Source organism: Physeter macrocephalus, chromosome 9, assembly GCF_002837175.3.
Source record: "Physeter macrocephalus isolate SW-GA chromosome 9, ASM283717v5, whole genome shotgun sequence".
NCBI classification, from domain to species: Eukaryota; Metazoa; Chordata; class Mammalia; order Artiodactyla; family Physeteridae; genus Physeter; species Physeter macrocephalus.
In genome coordinates this window covers 352678-375622 of record NC_041222.1, presented here as the reverse complement: position 1 = coordinate 375622, position 22945 = coordinate 352678, and the positions used below count along the sequence as shown (strand labels likewise).

Here is a 22945-nt window from a genome sequence, read left to right as displayed (position 1 = left end):
TATACTAGGAGCTCAATAATTACTTTTAAAAAATATATAAAAGCCGTGGAAGCAACCTAAATGCCCATCGACAGACTAATGGATAAAGAAGATGTGGTACATATATTCAATGGAATATTACTCAGCTGTAAAAAGGAATGAAATTGGATCATTTGTAGAGATATGAATGGACCTAGAGACTGTCATACAGAGTGAAGTAAGTCAGAAAGAGAAAAACAAATATTGTATATTAATGCATATATGAGGAATCTAGAAAAATGGTACAGATGAACCAGTTTGCAAGGAAAAAATAGAGACACAGATGTAGAAAACAAACGTATGGACACCAAGGGGAGAAAGCGGGGAAGGGGGGGCGGTGGTGGGATGAATTGGGAGATTGGGATTGACATATATACACTAATATGTATAAAATAGATAACTAACAAGAACCTGCTGTATAAAAATTAATTAATCTAAAAATAATAATAATATATATAAAAGCTTTATTGAGATATTATTCATATACCATACAATTTGCCCACTTCAGTATGTTCACAAGGCTATTCAACTATCACCAAGATCAATTCTAGAATATTTCATTACCCCAAAGAGAAACCCCTCTCCTCTTAGCCATCACTCCCCCACTCCACCACTGCCCAGTCTCTGGTAACTACCAATCTGCTTTCTCTCTTGATTTGTTTATTCTGGACACTTCATATAAATGAAATCATATAATATGTGGTCTTTTGTAACTAGCTTCTTGCACTTAGCATGTTTTCAAGTTTCATCCATGCTGTAGCCTGTATCTGTATCTCATCTCTTTTTATTGCTGAATAATTTCCCATTTTTTAGATACCTACCACATTTTGTTTATCCACTCATCAGTTGATACATCAAAAATTACTTATTTTTATTTTAACATAAAATTTACAATTTTAACCGCTTTTAAGTGTACAGTTCAGTGGTATTAATTACATTAAGTACAGTGTTGTGCAGTCATCACCACCGTTCATCTCCAGAACTTTATCATCTTCCCAAACTGAAACTCTGTACCCATTAATCAATAAATCTGCATTTCTCCCTCCCCCAGCCCCTGGCAACCACCATTCTCCTCTCTGTCTTTATGAATTTGACCATTCTAAGAATCTCATATAAGTGGAATCAAACAACATTTCCCTTTGTGTCTGGCTTATTTCACTGAGCACAATGTCCTCAAGGCTCATCCATGTTGTACCATGTGTCAGAATTTCCTTCCTTTTTAAGGTTGAATAATATTCCATTGTATGTTTATACCACATTTTCTTTATCCATTCATCCACTGGTGGATGTTTGGGTTATTTCCACCTTTTGGCTATTATGAATACTGCCACTAAGAACATTGGTGTACAGATATTTGTTTGAGTCCCTGCTTTCAATTTTTGGAGTATATACCCAGAAGTGGAATTGCTGGATCATATGGTAATTCTATGTTTAATTTTTTGAGGAACCACCATAACATTTTCCACAGCAGTGGCTATATTTTACTTTCCCACCAGCAATGCATAAGTTCCAATTTTTCCACATTTTAACAACACTTGTTATTTGGGTTATTTTCTTTTTTTTTTAATAGCCATCCTAATGTGTATGAAGTGGTATCTAATTATGCTTTTGATTTGCACTTCCCTAATAATTAATATATTGAGCATCTTTTTGTATGTTTATTATCCATCTGTATATCTTCTTTAAAGAATTGTGTATTCAAGTACTGTGCCTATTTTTTAATCACATTATTTGTTTTTTTGTTGTTGAGTTGTAGGAGCTCTTTATATATGTTATTGGATATATGATTTGCAAATATTTCTCCCATTCTTTGGGCTGCCTTTTCACTTTGTTGATAGCATCCTTTAATGTACAAAAGTTTTAAATTTTGATGTAGTTGAATTTGTGTATTTTTTTCTTTCATTGGCTCTGCTTTTTGTGTCATATCCAAGAAACAATTGCCAAAAATTTTTTTGAACTGAATTGAATTGAAATTATTAGAACATCTCTAAACCTTAGTTTCCTTATTTGCAAAATGAGAATAATATCTAATATGAATCAGATAGGGATCCTGTTCTCGGGAGCTTACTGTATAGAATAGGGGACACACAAGGGATCCATGGAGTACAGTGAATCATTCTGTTTGGCCAATTAGGCAAAGGTCTTGGACAGGGGTTGGCAAACTATGGCCCATGGGCCAGATCCTGCGTACTGCTTGTTTTGTTAAATAAAGTGTTACTGGAACACAGCCATGCCTGCTGATTTATGTATTGTCTATAGCTGCTTTTGTGTCACGACAGAAGAGCTACATGGTTGTAAAGAGACAGTACGATCTGCAAACCCAAAAATATTTACTGTCTGGGCCTGTACAGAAAAGATTCACTGACCACAGGTCTAGGAGATCATTTTGGAAAGGTCAGCTGGGGTCAGATTAGGTAGGGCCATTGTTCTCGCCAAGTATATGCTTCAGAACTAGCAAAGGCATTTATTTATATTTTTAAATATACATGTTTGAGCCCCGTCCCTGGGGAATTCTGACGCAATGCCTCTAGTCTGGGGGCCTTGAATGCCAGACTAAGGAGATGAAGCAGGAGTGAACGTGAACCCAATCAGAGCAGTAAAGTGGGAGAGAACAGAGGCAAGGAGGCTGTTAAGGAGGCTCCTGAGGGAGGGTAGTCAAGAGGAAACGCAGGCCTGAATTGGGAGAGGAGGGGAGGAGATGGCTAGGGAAGCGGGAGATGGGCTGGTGAAATTTGGGAGGCAAGGAGTCAAAGATACTGAAGCTCCGGGCTCTGTGAGCGTTGGGGTTTGTCATGCCGAGTTAGTGCTTTAACTCTGTGAATGTACCGTGTGTGAGCAAACTTCTCAAGGGATGTGTTGTATGTTTGCATCCAGGTAGAGAGGAAGCGCCACATTGGAAATGACATCGTCACCATCGTGTTCCAGGAAGGGGAGGAACCTTCTCCTGCCTTCAAGCCTTCCATGATCCGCTCCCACTTTACACGTATCCTGAGCCTGTGTGAACCCTCCCATTAGCAAGCTGTTGGTCAGCCTCACTGGACTTAAAATGACCCTCAAACCAAATGTTACGGTTGACTGGCATGTTGTGGTTGTTTTACGTTGCTAGATTCTTAGACCCACTGTGTTGTATTTTTCCCTCTTCTCTCTCCATCCATTGCAGTAATGGATGGACGCATTCTCAGGGAATTCTTGACTTTGGAACTATCTTCCCTTTCCTCAGGTAGTCTATGAAATGAGGGAAACTTCCTACCACCCATTGATAATAAAGGAATTAGAAGAATTATAGTTAGTGAATCCTCTGAGAAATTTGCTTTAGGTATAAAAACTTGCAAGTTAAGATAAAAAGCCAAAATATTGTGTCTTTGTTGATTCTAAGCCCTAGGAATGGCTGCTACATTACCATCTCTTGACATTTGAGATATGATAGAATTAATCCTATTTTTATTTGCTTTCCCTTTGCTTCCTCTCATCCCTCTTTAGCTCATATTGCTGCCAAAGCCCTGCTGAAGTTCTCGGTAATGTCCAAGCTCAGCTCAGTCACACAGGCCTGGCACATGAGCATGGTCAGCCCAACACATCCCCAGCCTTGGCCCCGTTGTCCTGGGACGCTGGCCGTGACAGTGAGACCCAGCGGTAGTGCCTACAGGTTGTACATAATAACTAAAAGGCAACTAATAGGCGTTTTTCAGAATAAATTCTGGTCTAGTTGTTCATGTTCCTTGGAAACTCCAGTGAAAATGTTGGGAGATAGAACCGTGGTGACTCATTGCATCTGCAAGTAGATTGCTCTGCATCCTTTGACTAGTTCACTGTAGCCTCACAAAATTGCCATGAGGGCGGGGAAGAAAACAGATATGCATGTACACATTAATAATAAGTGATATCTTGCTCTGTTCACTGATGTAGGACTAATATTTCCCTCTTCCTGCAGCGGTTCTTCTTGTAGAACAGAAAGAAAACTTCTCCAGGAGGGGCAGGGAAGTGATCAGAGTGACGGAGAGATCATCAGTATTTTTAGAATTTCCTTTTGTTATGAGTTTTAGATTTGAGGCTTGGCATATTTGTTTCTGGAAAGGGACAAGCCGATAATTAATGCAAATTCTTTCCACTAAGTCTAGGAGTGGAAATGCTTTGAGGGACTGAGGATGGTTTTTAGCCCTAACTAAGGAAAGCTGGGGCTGGGAGATGGTGGGGGAGGAGGAGGAATGGGAGAAGGAAAGAAAAGCTGGTGGAGGTGGTACTATTTCAGACTCAACTCGCCCAACACAAGCAAAGTAGATTCTACTGAGAGGCTGCTGCCAGCTACACTGGTTTGTTTTGGTTTGTTTTGTCTACCAAAGCCAGAAGGAGAGAGAAGGAAGGTGTACAGTGGAAACATTTAAATTTCTTTTCTTTTCAAAATGTGTGAGATGAAATATATGACTAATTTCATTTTGGGATCTTGTTTATACTTTCAGGCAAGGGAACTGATCTTTTTGCTTTGTTGTAGTTGCTTAATAGCGTTATTTATATTGCTTTTCTGACGGATTTGGAGAAGTAGCCCTTTCCCGAAAGGATGAGCACGCAGAGGTTGAACCTGTGTCTTCCCGGGCTGTCTCTTTAACAGAAGTCAAGGTGCCATCCCAGCATATGGGTGACAGGAGCCCTGACCCCAGGAGTGCAGGTCCAGGATGATTCTGCACACAGGGTTTGCAAAGCACAAGCCGTTGACTGTGTGAGTTGGGGTCGTTGATTAATTTCCTTAACCATCACCACAGATATTTTTGCCTTAGTGAGGTATGATCAGCAAAAGGACAATTACAGGTTGGTAACAACTTTATCTCGATTGCTTGTTCTAATTCTCATGTTTACATGTTAATTTGGCATTCATTTTAAGACTTTTTTTTTTTTGGTCACGCCGGGTCTTAGTTGCAGCAAGCAGGCTCCTTACTTGTGTCTCGCCAGCTCCTTAGTCGTGGCATGTGAACTCTCAGTTGCAGCATGCATGTGAGATCTACTTCCCTGATCAGGGATCGAACCCAGGCCCCCTGCATTGGGAGCTCAGAGTCTTAACCACTGCGCAACCAGGGAAGTCCTGAGACTCTTGATATACATATTTTTTGATTGATTTGAAAGCCACCATGTCTTCAGGAAAAGCTTGTTTCATATAGTGTTGCTCCATGCAGTAGACCCAGGGGTCAGGGTCAGGAATGTTACTGTGCTCCACAGAGGGCACAAGTGTGATATGTTTGATCTTGACCAGAGTACCCTCCTTCCTAGGCTACATTCTTGCCCATTTATCCTTCTCAAAAATTAATCCCGTTCTCAAAAATTAATCTGTTAAAAGGTATCACGATGTTGTGAAAAGAGCATGAACTTTGAGCCAAATAGATCTGGGTTAGAATCCCAACTCTATCACTTATTAACTTTGAGGCTTTGAAAAAAAAAAGTGTTTATCTTCTTGGAGCCTCAAGCCTCGTCTGTGGAGTGAAGATAATGATTCTACCTGGACAGGTTGGTGAGAATCAGCTGATGCTATGTCTTAAAATACCAAGTATGCTGCCTGGTGTACAGTGGGTGCTCAGTGGTGGTCTTTGCTATTGTTCCTGAGGTGCCTGACCTTGCCTGCGACTTGGTGGGTTGGACCACGAAGGATCCAGTAAGACTTGGTCTTTTCCCTAAAGCACATAGGATTGCTGCATGGTGGCCAAGGCTCTGGCAGCCCAGAGAAGGCCCTCCTCCTATGGAAGGAGTATTCCTAACAAACCACATAGGCAACTGAACAAATTTAAGATCCAAATATCAGTGATCTTTGAAGAAAAACCAAGTAATTCTGCAATGTTCTCTACACAGGCTGAAAATATTTTCAGAGGAGAGCGTACCACTCTTTGGCCCACCCTTGCCCTCCCCACCAGTGTTTACAGACCACCAGGAATTCAGGGACTTTTTGCTAGTGAAATGTAAGTTTCTATTTTGAAATGTTTTTGCAACTTGTTCTACATCAGAATACATTTCTTCCAATTCTCCCAGGATGCTGTAAAGAAGACATCATTGTTTAAGCATTGATTGCATTCCATGTTCTGTTAATTCTTCACGAGAAGCGTAGTTTTCTGACAGGGTTGTGAAGGTCTCTCCTGGGTTCTCATCTATACCTACCATCCTACCCACCAAATAGCTAATATTTATTCAGTTTGATATGCCTAGCTCTGTGCTCTTTTATACGTATTATATGACTTACATTCTTACAACAACCCTATAAGGAAATATGGTTATATCCATTTTACAAGCTAGAAAATTGAGACCCCAAGAATCCAAATAATTTGCTTAAAAATGCACAGATAACAGCACAGCTGGGATTCAAACCCATAACTGTCTTGACCTCAAGCTCCTAACTGTACTGCACACTTTCTATTCTGTGCTCTAATGTGTAACTGGACATTCCACTTTATTGACTCTCTGTGTCTATTGTCCACTAAACCACCGGCTTTTTCTTCCAGAAGAAACTTTCATTGAGCTAAGAATCCTAGTACTCTGCTTAGGCAATTGTTATTTTTTCTAACAAAATGCAGCAAATATATATTTAATCCCATTGAATGGCATCCTGGTGGTTTGGCCCATGTGTTGGATGAGTGGGTGGATGGGTGGGTAGGTGGATGGATGGATGGATGGATGGGTGGGTGAGTGGGTGGAATTGTGGACGAGGGCACGTTGGGTGTGTGCTAGGTCTTCAAGTAATTAGATGTACCCTCTGCTCAGGAAGCTTGTAATCCAACAAGAAGGGTAAGAGACATACCTGTGGACTATGGGTTTGTACAGAGAAATTTAGAGAGTTTTTAAGCATTCTTCCATGAAAGAAGAGTTATACCAGTATTAGGAAAGTGGGTGGCCTTTACTGTGAGGAGTTTCCTTGAGAAGGGCATTCTTCAATAGGCTGTTAATATTTGTAACTCCCTTTTTAACTTGCTTTATTTTAGTAATTAATGGTGAAAAAGCCACTCTGGAAACCCCAACATTCGCCCAGAAACGTCGACGAACTCTAGATATGTTGATTCGATCTTTATACCAGGATTTGATGCCAGATTTGCATAAGGTAACCCTGGGTCCGTGGTGTTCTTTCCTTCTCATGGGGTCTGAGTTGAGAACACAAGTCCTAGCGATGAGTCCTGGTCAGAAAAGCATAGAGTCGCCTGATCCTGCTGTCAACACTGGACTGTGGCCTCCAGGGTCTCTTGTTCTCTCATGGTTGTCACGGGAAGAAGGGATGTTGAATGTCCATATACAGGAGCGTGATTTTCATAAAGCCAAGGCCTGTGGAAGTCGAGATGCAGGCTGAGGGCATGAATGTCAGTCAGCAATCCCTGGAGCATTTGAGAGTACTTTTGGGGTATCTGTCTTTGGGGGTACTGCTCAGCATTACCCGTGCCATGGAGCTGATAGACAGGCAAAGTGGGGATTTTCGGGGAGAGACTGGGGGCTCTATAAGGTTTTCTGGAGATTTACTGGCGAGCCCCATATTCAGGCACTGAAATAAGCATGTACGTTTACTGAAAATCCACTTTGTGCCAGATACTTCCTAGGCTGAAGGTGTATCCACACTGATGGGACCCAGTACCTCCCTGAGGAACCCAGCGCTTCGAGGGGCACCCATGCTTTTTGGAGGCCTCTAGACTCAGTGCGAGATCGCCACATGTCAGAGTGACTAACGAGTGTTAATGCAAAATGAAATCATCGTTGTTTAGAAGTATTTCTCAAATTTAGCAAGGAAGCGCAGAACAAGCGGGGAGACTTCCCTAGCATTGGTACAGCTACAAACTCCAGCAAAAGGAGTTGCTACTGACGTATGAACATAAATGCAGTGTCCGGTCTCAGGTGGCCACCCGGAGAGATGAAGAACATCAAAACGAGCTGCTGCTCGTGCAGTCCTTTCCCTTCAACACAGTGACCACCACCATGTTATAGGTGCCCTTGACTTCTGGCTGATCAATACACCCTAACTACTCACAGGGATTGGTCCAGACCAACCCCAGGGCCCTAAAGAGCCAGCCATAATCGGCAATCTGTCCATTCCCTTTTTTCCTTAAAGTCAGGAAACGGTGAAGAGAGGGTACCAAGAGGAATACGTGTTGTCCTTCAGGTCTCAGCTGAAACATCACTGCCTTAGCAGCCTTCCCCAGCTGAAGCCACGTGCCCCTGTGAAATGCCTCCACATGCTTTACGGACCTCCCCTTCACAGACATTATCCCATGTGCCAGTCATGTAATCAGTTTCTTAATCTGTCTCCCCCGTAGACTCTGCTCCACCAGGACACAGACCATGTGCATCACATCCCCCAAATCCGGCAGAGCAGTGGATGCTCAGCCAATACTTGCTAATTGCATGTGTGCACCCAGTTCTCGGCAGTTTGGAAGAAAACTAACATTTACTGAGTATGTGCCCAAGCACCTTCCATGCATTTCCTCACTTAGTCCTCGTAACACACCTCAGAGACCGGTATTAGCCACACAAAGACACTGAGACTCAGAAATTAACTCCCTTGCCCAAAGTTACCCAGAAGGCCACAGAGTTGCACAACTCCAGGGAGTACCGTTCACATAGAATTTTGTATGTCGTGTTCCAGGGGTGCCCCTCTCTGAGAATGGCATCCTTGGAGCTGTGCAGCGTGGTGGCCGACCACGCTGTTAGGCACTTAGTAAGAGGGGGGTGCTGGTTTGCTTGATTCCAGAGCCCGTGCTCTCAGCCTCCACGGGGCGGGCTCTCCCCCAGTTGCTCCTTAATCCCTTGCATCTAGCACAGACCTGGCGGGCACTTAAGCGGTGCCTCATAGATGCTTATTGAGAGAGTGAATAGAGAAGGCAGAAGTAGGACCATTTGGACAAATAGGTTTGTGGACTAAGAGAAGCCAAAGGATGAGATTTGACAACCATCTCTGGAATTCATAACTTGTCTTTCTTTTTCAGAACATGCTTAATAGACGATCTTTCAGTGATGTCTTACCAGAGTCGCCCAAGTCAGCGCGGAAGAAAGAGGAGGCCCGCCAGGCAGAGTTCGTTAGAATAGGGCAGGTGGGTTTTATTCTGATACCTGTTTTATTCTGACATCCAAACCAGATGGCCCGCCTGCAAAGAATGTTATGTTTGCATACTCCTGGAAGAGCTCTGTCACTTCTCTTAGGATTATTGTGGAACCACGAGTGAGATTTTTTTAAATTTTATTAAAGTATAACCGATTTACAGTGTGTTCATTTCTGCTGTACAGCAACGTGATTCAGTTATACATATATATCCTTTTTCATATTCTTTTTCATTATGGTTTATCACAGGATATTGAATGTAGTTCCCTGTGCTATACAGTAGGACCTTGTTGTTTATACGAAGATTTTTTTTTTTTGGCTGTGTTGGGTCTTCGGTGCTACGCACAGGCTTTCTCTAGTTGTGGCGAGCGGGGGCTACTCTTTGTTGCGGAGTATGGGCTCTAGGCTCACAGGCTCAGTAGTTGTGGCTCGCAGGCTCTAGAGCGCAGGCTCAGTAGTTGCAGCGCATGGGCTTAGTTGCTCCACGGCCTGTGGGATCTTCCTGGACCCGGGCTCGAATCTGTGTCCCCTGCGTTGGCAGGCAGATTCTTAACCACCAGGGAAGTCCCTAGACGAAGGAGATTTTTGATAACCATGTAGGCGTAGCTCTCTGCAGGCGTGAGTGAGAGGAGAGCCCTATGCTGAAGCGGGATGGCACTGGCTGGGAGCAAGAGGCCACAGGGCCCAGGCTGGGCTCCCTCTTGATAAGGGAGCTCGTATCATTTGCCTGCCTCCCGGGAATTTTCTGAAGTGTGGGGAGCCAATTTAGGGAAAGCACCTTGAACTCCTCCCTGGCAGGAGTCAGCACATAGGGGGTGTCCTCGCAGGAGACCTGGATTCCCCCTACCGCTTGGAAGTAGTCGTCACAGTGAGGCGGCTCCCAGGCATCACCTTATTCCAGGTTTGGGAGGAAACCATTCCCCCTTTGCCTTGCTCCTACGTGACATTAGTATTTCTCAGTTCTGGAGGTGACACAGCTTTCTGCCTTGGTCCCATGTCACAGGAGGGAGGAGGAGAGCTGCCAGCTTCAGACAAGGTTCTGACCCGAAAGTCGAAGCCAATAGCAAGGCGATCAGGAAAGCTTAACGGCAAAGATAACCTTTTCCCAAAGCAGGTGCACTGTTACTGGGGCCCTCCAACTTTGGTCCATGTTTAAAGATACCCCGACTCGGGACTTCCCTGGTGGTCCAGTGGTTAAGACTCCACGCTCCCAATGCAGGGGGCTCGGGTTCGATCCCTGGGCAGGGAACTAGATCCCACATGCCGCAACTAAGACCCAGTGCAGCCAAATAAATAAATATTTAAAACACACACAAAAAAAGATACCCTGACTCTACTTTCAGAGATTCTGATTCATCAAGTTTGAGGAGGGACCTGGGGATTTTTTCCAATACCAACATTTCCACTGATGGTTTGGAAATCACTGTACTGATATACCGATTAGTTGAAATGACAGAAAGCATTTGGAGTCATGAGGGCTTCACCAGGTCCAGCTGACTCCGTTCCTTATCTTCAATGATAGCGCAGCATGGGAATCTGAAACTTTAGCCTGAAATTACTCCTGTTTCATTAAAAAATTTTTTTTCAAATCATACTTGTTGATCCTGCTGTTCTTTTACTGCCTGATAAACTAAAAGAGATCTCTGTTCTGTAAGGCGCTAAAACTGAAATCCATCGTGAGAGGGGATGCTCCATCAAGCTTGGTGGCAGCGGGGATCTGTAAAAAAGAGGTGAGTCGATGATGCTTTCAAGTTCAAATGTGAATGTCCTTTGTCCTCAATGAAGTTATTGAGATTCTTAGAAAGAGTTTTGTGGAGCAGGAGGAGGAACAGCTTGTCTACAGCGGAGTCCGCAGGGGAAGCCCCAGATAAAGTTGGGTAGCATCTAGTGAGAGCCTCCCTGTTTCCATATTGTGCCTGTGCCTTTGCTTAAAGGAGCAGAGCTGCTAGACGGGACCTGGACAAGCAGACTGGGCTCAGCAGCGCTCCTCAAGCCTTGTGTGCCTACAGACCGCCTGGACATTCTGACCAAGTGCACGTTCTCATCAACAGCTCTGCGTGGCAGGGCCAAGATGCTACATTTCTAACAGGATCTCAAGTGGTGCCTGTGCCGCTGACCATGGACACACTACATGGCAAGGCTCTAGGGCAGTATTTCTCAAGCTTTAGTGTGTGTTAGAATCACCCCCAGAGTTTCTGATTCCGTAGGTCTGAGTGGGCCCTGAGAATCTGCATTTCTAACAAGTTGATGCTGATGGTGTTGGTCAGAGGACCACAGCTGAGCAACCACTGCTTCATCTACAGTTCATTCAGCCAAACCAATAATTCTGTGGCCTGAGTATCTACTTCTCATTTCCACTTCCTGTGGAAAAAGAACTAGGTGGTCATCAAGCATAGGAGAGAAAACAATGAAAACAAGCCACGGTACAAACTTACTGTTTGCGTGATTTTGTATTGTAAAGCCCATACCCTACATACTGAAATATGTCTATGTTCAGAATATGTAAAAGGTAGTTAAATGGAACAAATCCACAGACAGTGCATCACTGGAGAAATGGCCATCGTAAAAGCAAAAGAATTACGAATACATCTACTTTCGCAGTAAAGGTATGGATGATCTGTATCTGAATTGCAGAACCTACAAACTTTAAAGTCTGGTTTCAAGAAAATGATGAGCTCAAAATACAACTGATGTGGAAAAACCACAGCCAATTTCAGACAAGACCGATGGCAAAGCATCTCTTCCAAAGGTTCCAAAGGTTGCAAAAATTCCCACTATCTGCTTGTTCCAATGAAGAGTAGAATTTGCAGTGTTGTCAAGCCCTTTATAGATAACAAATTCCAGTAAGATTTAGTAACCTTCTTAATTAGAAGTTCTTAGGTGTACATAAAAATGAAAGTAACTTGTTCACCGGTAAACGACAAAGAAAGAGCTTCCATTTTTTTGGATCAGCGCATGACCTACCAGTGGGCCACGGGCCATCCTTGAAGAAACACTACTCTACAGGCCCTCATGGACTGTTGTGAAGTTGGCTCCGCAGAGGCCAGAGTCCCACATGCTGCTCCCGAGAGCGCTCTACTTCCAGAGAATGGGCATTGTCAGTCTCCTAGGCATCCATCATTTCATGAGCTGTGTTGACGTCCTTAGGGGGGAGCCAGTAAAGAGTTCTGGGCTTGGGCAGGAAGGCCCGAAGACCACATCATTGCCCTCAGAATCTGCACCAAGCCCGTCACGTGGCAACAGGGAGTCCAGTGCAATGATAAATGCCATCAGGCCTCAGACCAGAGCGTCTGTGGGTCTGGGGCTGAGTTCTCATCGCTGACACCTCCTACGTGATGGCCTCAGACTCTCGCAGTCCCTAGCCACTTTGAGGGCCCGTGAAGCCAGTGGACCCCCATGCCCCCAACACACACACTCCAGCCCATTAAAATTACGAATGGCACCTATACAGCACGTTGAATACAGTTTCAGGGCTTCACGGACCTCCCTAAGTCCCCCTGGATCCTTCAGGGCCCCTAGATCTTCTGGGTTAAAAACTCCAGTTCTGCATAAGGGTTCTGATCTTGTGTCCTGCACTCAGAGAACATTCTGTTATTCGGAGTTGGCTTTCCACCTTGGTGTCTAATGCTCTAGCGTCTGTGTCTGTCGCCCAGTTGGCATGTACATTGGCTTTGCTTTTCCATATCCTCCTGCTCTAAGTCACAAACTCAGAATTTCCAGAAATCTTAGGGAACTGCCATTCCAAGTAATGACCTGCACTTGTGCAGCCCTCGTTCAGTTTCTAAAATATCTTCACATTCTTTGTGTGATCTTTTCACAACAGCCTGAGCCTCATCTTAGCAATTAGGATATTCATTTTGCGGCTGTTGGGTTTTATAAAGGGAAAGCATACTTTTCTAAGACAGCAATAATGCACACAGTGTTTACCCTCATCCCAAATGACACCCTTGCAGGTGACCTCAGAGCCATCGCTTCGACTTTGAGTGTGCGAGCGTGTGCTCACCCGGCCCATGCAAACACACCTACGCATGCACACGGGCTCTTGTACAGCCCCAGGTAAAAGTGAAGACATGGGACTTCAACTCGTCCCTGAGAATCTCCACAGACTTCCTTGTCCCTTGAGGGCAAGCCACATGCTTTGGAGGGAAATTAATGGTTCGGTTGAGAATGTCCCTGATTCTGGTGTGGCTCAGAAGCCACGAACAACGCCTGCAGACTCCAGGCATCGGCCGCAGCTCCGAGGCAGCAGTGAGGTGGTGCTGACTCTTCCTGCCCGACATGGAATGAAACTAAGGATGTGAGTTCCGTGACGTGAATGTGTCACGTGGGGGAACACGAGTGGGTTTCATCAGCAGCCCTCGCCATATTCCTGCAAACAGGTGTTATTTTTTTCTTGAAGATTTGTAGCCTTAAATGGGTCAGTAAGCATTTTCATGTTAAGACGATATCAACTTCTTGCGTTGTGTACGGTTTAATAATTTTGCCAAATCAGCAACACAGGAATCTGACTTTAGAGAGTTGGGTGGGGCTTCCTTTTATAATAAAGAGAAACGTTTGCTTAGAAAACGTTACCAATGCTCCTATTGCCCCTGTGGGGCGTCATTACGATATAGACTCTGGTCACGGTGCCAGAAACGTGTGACTCCAGCCTTTTCCTATTGCGTGCGTTTCTGGAAGGCGACCTTTCTTCTTAAGGAAGGTAACGGAGTCAGAGCCCTTCTAGCTCCCAGGGTTCGAGGGCATCTGTGTTGCTGTTTTGGGCGGTGCTGTGCTGTGCGTTTCCACCTGATGGGCTGGCGTGTTCTTCCTGGTGCACTTACCTTCTGATGCTTGGTTGCCTCGCAGCCTTGGGAGCCCCAGTGTTTCTGCAGTAATTTCCCTCACGAAGCCGTGTGTGCAGATCCCTGGGGCCAGGCCTTGCTGGTTTCCACTGATGCTGGCGTCTTGCTAGTGGATGGTTAGTGAGTAGCTGCTCCTTCAAATGTCTCTCTTTGTATAACTTGTAGTCCTTCTAAGATGGGTGACCACCGGTCAGCTCCCTTTAGATAAATGGGTCCTCAGCAGTGTCCTTAGCAGAGCTTTATTTCCTTAAAAATTACTCCCTTGTTTTCAACAGGGAAGCCGGGGCCGTGGGGGGGTGGGGCGCGGGCATGCATGACAGTTTCATCCCTTCCGATTAGTCTGTGGATATCAAATAACCTGCAAGGAAAATCTCCTTTGCGGCCAATACTTATCATGGTTCCAAAATTTTACTTTAAATTGACACGGGCAGGTTGTTATTTAGAGCCGCTGTCTCAAGGATATGCCCTCTCTTGAAACGCTTTTTTTTTTCTTTGAAGATTTCTAATTCGAAAAGTACTCAGTATCCAAAACAAACAATAAGAATCTTAGATAACCTATATCTGATGGATAGAGAAACAAAGATTTTGACAGGAAGACAGATCTCATCTCAATATAAAACCAAACTTTTCACAGCCGGGTGGGTCAGCCTGCCCCCAGGGAGGCGGTCAGCTCCCTGTCACCACAGATCAGTCACCAATCAGACATGACCTTGGCAAGGATGCCGTAGAGGGCATTCAACTTCGAGTGGGGATTTAATTTAGCCTCAAGGACTGTGTGGTCCTTTCCAGCAGGAGGCCCCTTGGATTCTTCCAGACTCCTAATGAATGGTAAAAGAGCTAAACATTAGTAGCAATTCATGTCCTGGGGCTTCAGAGGGAGCCATAGGTGTAGAGACAGCATCTTCCAAGGGCACATCCTCCGTGCACAGGAGCAGGCTTCCCGGTCTCTGGTTACCACAGTGATGCTTTATGAGCATCCTGAAGGCCACCTCCTGTGAGAGTAACGTAACGGCCTAAAACTGCAGCATCTTCCCATCTTTGGCCTCAACCTTTACTCCCTCCTCGGTCCCTGACTCAGCACATTTATAAGTACGTGCTGTGTTCCGGGCCCCGTGCTAGATGCCTCCTGTAGGACGATGAGAAGTGGACAAGACTTTATAATGGACTTATTTCTGACCTTATCTGTTATTTTTGCTATATCTTTAAATGTTGTATCCATAACATAATTTTTTAAATTCACATATATACACATATATAATTGTGTATATAACTAATTTACTAAAAGCAAGATAACTTAAAATTCATAAATTCAGAATTTAAATTAAATATTTCATTTTAGAAACTTTTATAAAACAATTAGAAAATCTTGGTGATGTTGAAGAAAACCTCTCTGAGCTTCAGGTTTCTCCTAAAGTGGGGGTAATTTTTTAAGTAGCTAAAAAATAGTTTATAATAATGAGAAATGATGAACTAAACAAAATAAGGATGATGATCCTAACCGCAAGGGAGGAGATGCAGAGATTACACGAAGTTACTCACTTACCCGTAAGTGCTTAAAGCAGCGTCTGGCACACAGCAGTAACTTACCAAACAGTCGCTATCATCATTACTCTATCCCTATGAACTTGCCAGAAGGTAACAGAATCTATAGATTTTGCTCAAAGTGCAACCAAGTAAAAGAATTTATTTAAAAAAACAAACCTTGGGGGTTTAGTCTAGTCTCTTAGTTTTACAGATGAAGAAACGGAGGCCTAAAGAAATGATGTGACTTGCCCAAGACCATACAGCTGGTTAGTGGCACATCTGGAACCAGAACCAGAGGTGATTCCTTGTCCAGTGCTCTCTCCACTAAACTAACTACATTTTATTAAAATTAAATTAAACTCTACCAGTGTTACTGTCTTTACCTTGATGCAGATTTCCAAGACTATACTCCTGGGCAAATAATTATGAACATTTTTGTGATGAAAAGAATGTCAAATTCTACCTGTTTGCCTTTTTAAGAAAGAGAAAGTATGTTTCATAGTGACTATTTGTAAGGCTTGCCTAAAAACAGAAAAAACAATTCTATTTGAGTTGCTTCTATGTAAATGTAAAATCCAAACCGAGATTACCAAGTCCCTTTCTGAAATTTTCATCTTTACGTATCCAAAATGTAATGGAAGTGTCAGATATAAGGATTATTGTGACTGCCAGGAAATTCTTTTCTTTCAAACTTGAGGGCCGTTGTCTTAACACAGGTGGTAGCCATATACACCCACCACCAGCTTAGATGTATTACTCAGATTATTACTTTCATGTCCTAGTTATGCAGTACTGCATCCCTGTTTGCCTTTGCTAAAAAGAGAATAACCCTTAAGGCTTTCTTTGTATTCCTTGTAGCGCTTTTAAGCCATAATTCTCTTGTTATTTCTTTGTTTACCTTTTTCTTGTCTACACTTAATTGTATTACGAATTATCTCTGTGAGTGAATCTCTCCATTTCATTTCATGCCAAGTTCCACTCTATACCATTAGCCTCTGCTTAATTTCATTAGACTTACCCCCTTGAGAGTCTGCTCCTTTCGAGGTCACTATTAAACATCAAGATTCTTTGCATTCTAAGTGTAGCAAAACCTACTCTGAAGGGAGACTAAATACTGATTAAATATGCTATCACCATTTGTTTTGGTTTTGCAGTAATAGAAAAGCCAGCTCTAAAAGATTGTTTCTTCGTAAAGAGATTACAAGAAGGAAACCATGTTATGAAATAGTCATTGAATCCACGTCACTTTCTCATATCCTTTCCTTCCCTTCCTTCCTGTGCTGTACATAAACCTGTTTAGCCACCTGAGAAAGATAGATGGAGAATAAATGCTAATTTACTCTGTACATAGTCAGGCAGCCACACAGTATCCCTCTGTTTTAACTGTAAAATGAAGTGCTTCTGTCACATTAATTCCTTACGGCACAGTTTTCCCGTGCTCACCCCATCAATCCACAGGGATGCAGTGCTGTTTTTAGGCTACAACACTGGCTAAGAGCCCAGACTTTGTCCTTGCACAGAGTTGGGTTCTGCAAGCTCAAGACGTGAGCTTAGACAATTTTCTATCACCTCTGAGCCTCAGGTTCCTTATTTGTTAAATGAGAGTATTAGAAGTTCCTACCTAGTAGGGTCACTGGGAAATCTACATTAAATGACACATAAAACACTTCGCATTAAGGCCTGGCATGTAGGAAGCCCTCAGTTTATGTGAACTGTCATTCACAAAATGAAACAAGCACAGTCACTTAGTCAAACATAGAGACGGGTACTGGAATGATCATTTCATGGTTTGAAAAATTGAGTCTGCCCCCGCAGAAGCCCAAAGAGCCTGAGAATCAATCCTCTTGGGAAGGCCTGGGCTAGAGGAGCAGGAAAGTGTTTGATGGGCTGTCACAGAATTTACATTTGCCCCGATCATGAAGGGCAACTAGAGCCAAGCCCTCTGTCTAATAAGAGCCTAGCAGGCTCTGTGCTCTGACAAATACAGTGCTCTCACAGGCCTGCAGGAGTAGGATGATAAAAGCTCTACTTCCTCCTGGGCACCATCCAGGGAGGGATGAACTCCCAGACAGACAGGTTTCTGGAAGAGCCAAGATCCTCAGGGCCTCTCACACCTAAATTACAATTAAGGAAACACCCACACCCACAGCCGAACACTTGAAGACCTAAGTGTCTTCGAAGTGCAGGTAAAGAATAAGCTAGACACTTCTGCCTAATATGTCTATACCATCCTGGGACATCTTTGCCTTGCCCTGAGTCTATGTCAAGCTCAGAACAGACCCTTTGCTTATGGAACAGCCTTAATTCTTTTAGCCCTCTTTGTCCAAGGGACCCCCAGGAGCAAAGTAATTGCTGGCAATTTAAGATCCCAGTAAGTAAGCTTAAAAACAAATCCTATGTATAATTGCAGTGTCTTTAATCATCTGTTTACCTCACGTCTTCCCAAACGTTTCCACTAAAATTAGTTTTTTCCTGTTATTTGGGAAACGTGATTGATATTTCTCTCTTCTTTTATTTTTGTCTAAAAAGGAGATTTCATATTCCTATATGGAGAAATACTGAAAATTTATGGGTAAATTACTATTGACACGGACATAGGGCATGTTGCAATAGGAAGTTTGTTTTTATTTTATATACAAAAGGAAATTCTAATTTTGCTTTCTTGAGAAATATGCAAATTAACCTAAGATGTGTTGTGATTTCAAACATGACAAAAAATCAGAAAATGCTCAAGAGAAATGGCTAAGCTTATTAGCATTTTTTAAAACTTGGTATTCATTTCTTTGGAATAATCCCAGCAAAAATTGGAATTGGGAGATGCTGCTTTTTCTTTGATGAACATTGAGGAGAAGAATACAGTTTAGGGGCCCTGCTGTTATGCTCCCTGTATGGAGTTGTGAATACCTTTGGGAAAGAAATGCCAGTCCTTCTCCCTGAGCTAAGAGGAGACTAGTGCTTGAACTTTCTGGGTAGCCCTTATGAAAGCTCTAGAAACTGTCCTCCTTCTCACCTAGGGAGAACCGGGGTCCAAAACTATCCACAGGCACGTTTTGTAGGTTCTAGAAAGTGTGGGCTGGGTTGTAGCATCGGGTAACCAGGTTTCCTCTTCCAGATGACCTTCCATCAGTGCCAGTGTTTGACAAAACTCTGACCGTGAAGCAGATGCATGTGCTGGAGGCGCTGGACCTTCTGATTTTCAGAGCAGACAAAGGTGGTACTCCTCTCCAGGTGACGTTTTCTGGGAGGAAGGGAAGAGTGTAGCCTGCGGCCGACACAAGGGTCGTGGGGCTCTGGCTGCATCAGTGGTGCCAACTGTTTCTTCTCCTGGACCCCAGGGCTCAGGGCCCTTGGTGGCCCCTATGTCCTCTGAGGAGGGGATGGTGAGGGAGAGAATGGGGGGGGGGCATCCTTGATTGCATCATTACATAAAGGCAATGCCGGGTTTCTCCTGGATTCTGGAACACCTCAAATTCTGATTCCTCGAGCAGTGGTTTCCCTATACAATCCACCCTTTCAGTTCTTCCAGGTCGTCTTACTTTTCCATCCATCTCCTCTGTCTGCTTTATCCCACCAGGAAAAGACGCCCGCCTCTTTGTCTTCAGGCTCAGCGCTGTGCAGAGGGGCATCGAGGGCAAGCAGGCCGTGAAGGGCAAATATGACTGCAGAGAAAACAAGCTGGAGAAAACCAAAGGTGACTCGATTCTTCATATTTTGGTGGTTTCTGTCCAATTAATCTTTTTCTCAGACTGCCCAGATTTTACTGAGAAGAAAAATGAGTGGGAGTTTGATTTTATTTGTTTTCACTTGGAAACATCACAAAGGTAGCATCACTCTTCCCTAAGAGAGCTTGAGCGATAGAAAAGCAGGTTGAGGACTCAAGGAAATTCTAGGTCTTGTTTGACAAGTTTGGGAATGAGTTAAGCTCTGTGAGCAAACCTGTGAAAAGAGACTTTTAGACTTTGGTTCCCAGAACTCTGATCACCCTTCACTTTAGTTCATATCATGTAATGGGTGTGAAGCTAAGTCCACAAACTCTAATAGAGAGGGAACATGACTTCCTTAATTGTCCTGTAATTCAACCTAATTTTTATTTCAAGTCCCACTTTGCCTGGTGGCAGGAACGTTTCTTAGTCATTTCACTGGGTTATGCTTAATTTCCGGGGTTCTTAGGTATCACCAAATTGTCAAAGCTTGGGGGCTTCCCACCTCTCGTTGTGTGTTCAGCATCGTTGATTTCTCTTCCCAGGCTGCCACTTGTATGCCACTAACACTCACCATAGCAGAGAGCTGAGGATTGTGGTTGCCATTCGGAATAAACTGCTTCTGGTCACGAGGAAACATAGCAAGCCAAGCGGGGTGACCGGCATGTCACTGTTATCTCCCCTGTCCGAGTCACCTGTTGAAGAATTCCAATACATCAGGGTAGGTTTTCTCAGCAGATCGCTTGGCTCCTGGCCAAGGTGTCACGAGGCGGACTCCCTCCTTCCACCCAGAGTCTGTCATCCACTGGCGTTCAGGAATTGACTGGGGAGCCCTCGCCTGTTGCCCTGGTTTCCCCAGAAGACTAAGGTGAACGGGGCTTTTCTGACACCATCCAGCTCATTCATACCAGTGAGCACCCAAAGATGCCGCCCTAGTGGAGATCATTTTGAAATGTATAGAAATTTAGACTCATTATGTTGGGCACCAGAAACTAACACAGTTTTAAAGTCAATTATACTTCAAAAACAAACTCATGGAAAAAGAGACCAGATTCCTGGTTACCAGAGGCAGGGGGTGGGGGGAGGGGGAAGTGGAGGAAGGTGGTCAGAAGGTAAAAACTTCCCATTGTAAGACAAATAAGTACAAGGGGGGTAATGTACAACACGAGAAATATAATAACACTGCTGTATGTTATATATGGAAGTTAAGAGTTCTCATCACAAGGGGAAAAATTCTGTTTTTCTTTTATTTTGTATTTATATGAAGTGATGAATAGTCACTAAACTACTGTGGTGATCATTTTATGACGTACGTAAAGTCAGATAATCATTGTACACCTTAACTTTATACAATGCTGTATGTCAATTATATCTCAATAAAACTGGAAGGAGGAAAAAAAGGATGCTGTTCTAGGTCCTGGGGATACAGCAATGAACAACAAGAAAAAAGTGTCTTTTCTTGTGGAGATTGCTTTCTAGTTGCAGGACAACAGAAATAGGCCAATAAGTCTATGAGTCCTGAGGATAACAGTAAAGTAGGGTAAGGAAACAGAGGATCATGGATTGGGGAGGTAGGGGATCTCTTTTAGAAAGGGTATCTCAGAAGCCCTCTCAGAAAAGATTACCTTTGAGGGGAGATCCAGATGAAAGACGGGACCGAGTGATGAGGGTCTCTGGGGAAAGGGTCTCCGGGCAGAAGGGGAGCGGCCAGCGAGGGCCCAGTGGCCCGGCTCAAGGCACAGCCAAGAGGCTGGGCGGCTACAGCCAAGGGGACAGACAGGGGTCAGTGTATGGGGACCAGGTTCTCTTGGGCCCCGAAGGCCATTGCAGGGACGTTGGCTTTGACACCGAGCAAAAGCGGGAGCCACGGGAAGGTCTGAAGCAGAGAAGCGGCAGGTTTTAAAAAGGCTATGCTGGCTACTGGACAGAGGAGAGAGTAGGGGGCCAAGAGTGGAATATGAAGTCCAGCTAAGAGGCTGATGCAGGGCCCTGGCAGGAGACGAGGTCAGCTTTGGTCCTGGGCAGGTGGAAAGGTGTGGTGGACAAAGCTGCCCCTTTGCCTGAGTCAGTAGGATTTGCTGCTGGGCTGAGTGTGGAGCCTGTGAGAGAAGCCTCCTGGAGCATCAAGGCCCTTCCCGATCTTACCATTCTAGCTTTTTTAAAAGCTATGGTACAGGGACTTCCCTGGTGGTCCAGTGGTTAAGACTCCGTGCTCCCAGTGGAGGGGGCCCGGGTTCGATTCCCAGTCAGGGAACTAGATGCCACATGCCGCAACTAAAGATCCCGCATGCCGCAATGAAGATCCCGCGTGCCACAACGAAGACCCGGAGCAGCCAAATAAGTAAAACATATTAAAAAATAATAATAAAAACTATGGTACATTAAGGTGTCAGATATGTCAACCATTGGCCACTAAGGCAGAGTAGGCCCATAGTGAGCTGAGAAGTTACTTTTGCCTAGCGTTAAAGCTGCCTGAATTATGCGTTTCAGTTTCTGCTAATATGCAATTCCGGGGGACAGAACAGCAAAACAGTTAAAGCAAGTTACAATCTTGCTTTAAATAGATGTTAGTCTTCTCATACAGCGCTTAGCCATCTTAATGAGTATTTATGCCGAGCATGTGCATTTTTATGGAGTATAAGCTCTGAAGTCAGGTTTCTTGAGTTCAGATCTTGGCTCTGCCACATATAAACCATGTGACCGTAGGCAAGTCATGTGACCTTTGACCCTCAGTCTCCTCACCTGTAAAACAGAATAACAGCCTTACCTGCTTCATTAGGTTGTTATGAGGATTCAGTGAGAACAGTGCCTGGAGCTGTTAACATTAGCTGTTATTATCATTATTATTAAATGACAGGACGGGACCAGACAGTCTGAGGGCTGACACAGGCCACACTGTTGAATTGCTTTTGTAAAATTGTTTCCTGGCCTCTCCCCTCTGCAGTGGACAGAGGGCTGAGCCTCGAGGACAGGCTGTAGGAGAAGAAGTCAGGCACCATCCCTCCCGTCCTTTCCCACCCCTGCCTCCCCTGCAAGCACAGGGCTCTGCAGGGGCCTGGCGGGGGAACTCTTCTGCACGGGGGCGGGCAGTGGGGGGTTGATACGAAGGTGGCTGCTCTGTCCTCACCCCTTTCTCCTCCATCATTGTCCACCACACAGGAGATCTGTCTGTCCGACTCTCCCTCGGTGATGACCTTGGTAGATGGGCCATCGGAAGAGAGTGACAACCTCATCTGCGTGGCTTACCGGCACCAATTCGACGTGGTGAACGAGAGCACGGGGGAGGCCTTCAGGCTGCACCATGTGGAGGCCAACAGGGTCAGTTGACAGATATGGGGGCAAGTGGGAACCTAGAAGGCTAAGAGTTGTGTCTTCTAATTTTGTCATGCCGTGATGAGGATTTCTTTAAAATTGTGTATTATTTATCGTGTCAGTATCATGCGACGTACTATTTCGGCTGCACCACCTGAAGCTGCCATCTTTGTAGGTCCAAGTGGTTCAATATAATATGATATAACTGCCCATTGCCCTGTTCAGCTTTTCCAGGCCTCCCCGTACCATTCCACACTTCCCAATAAAAGAGGAATGAAGAGTCCAAAAGCTAAATGTAAATAACCGAGTAACTGAGAACATTTGTTTGGTAATTCATACTGGAAGGGCCTTTAGAGAGTAAGGTTGCTCTCAGAGGCCCTGCAGACCCACAGCGTGGGGCCTGGGTGGCAGGGGAGGGTACAGCCCACGTCTCCATCCTCTCAGAGGCCGTTAGGAAAAGAAGAAGGGATGAAACACCATTAGGAGAGAGAGAAAAAGCA

General features: G+C 44.4%; 1 protein-coding gene across 1 annotated transcript in view; it reads left to right on the top strand.

The window, feature by feature from the left end:
• LOC102982550 (GTPase-activating Rap/Ran-GAP domain-like protein 3) overlaps positions 1 to 22945 on the top strand; it is a 70592-nt gene extending 47647 nt beyond the window's left edge. The window contains exons 10-20 of the mRNA XM_028493505.1: positions 2893 to 3001; positions 4776 to 4821; positions 5851 to 5957; positions 6972 to 7087; positions 8955 to 9059; positions 10723 to 10797; positions 13913 to 14024; positions 18545 to 18643; positions 19007 to 19123; positions 19679 to 19854; positions 22293 to 22945. Coding sequence (XP_028349306.1) covers positions 2893 to 3001; positions 4776 to 4821; positions 5851 to 5957; positions 6972 to 7087; positions 8955 to 9059; positions 10723 to 10797; positions 13913 to 14024; positions 18545 to 18643; positions 19007 to 19123; positions 19679 to 19854; positions 22293 to 22460 — 1230 coding nt within the window. The 3' untranslated portion in view covers positions 22461 to 22945. The remainder of the gene's footprint in view (positions 1 to 2892; positions 3002 to 4775; positions 4822 to 5850; positions 5958 to 6971; positions 7088 to 8954; positions 9060 to 10722; positions 10798 to 13912; positions 14025 to 18544; positions 18644 to 19006; positions 19124 to 19678; positions 19855 to 22292) is intronic.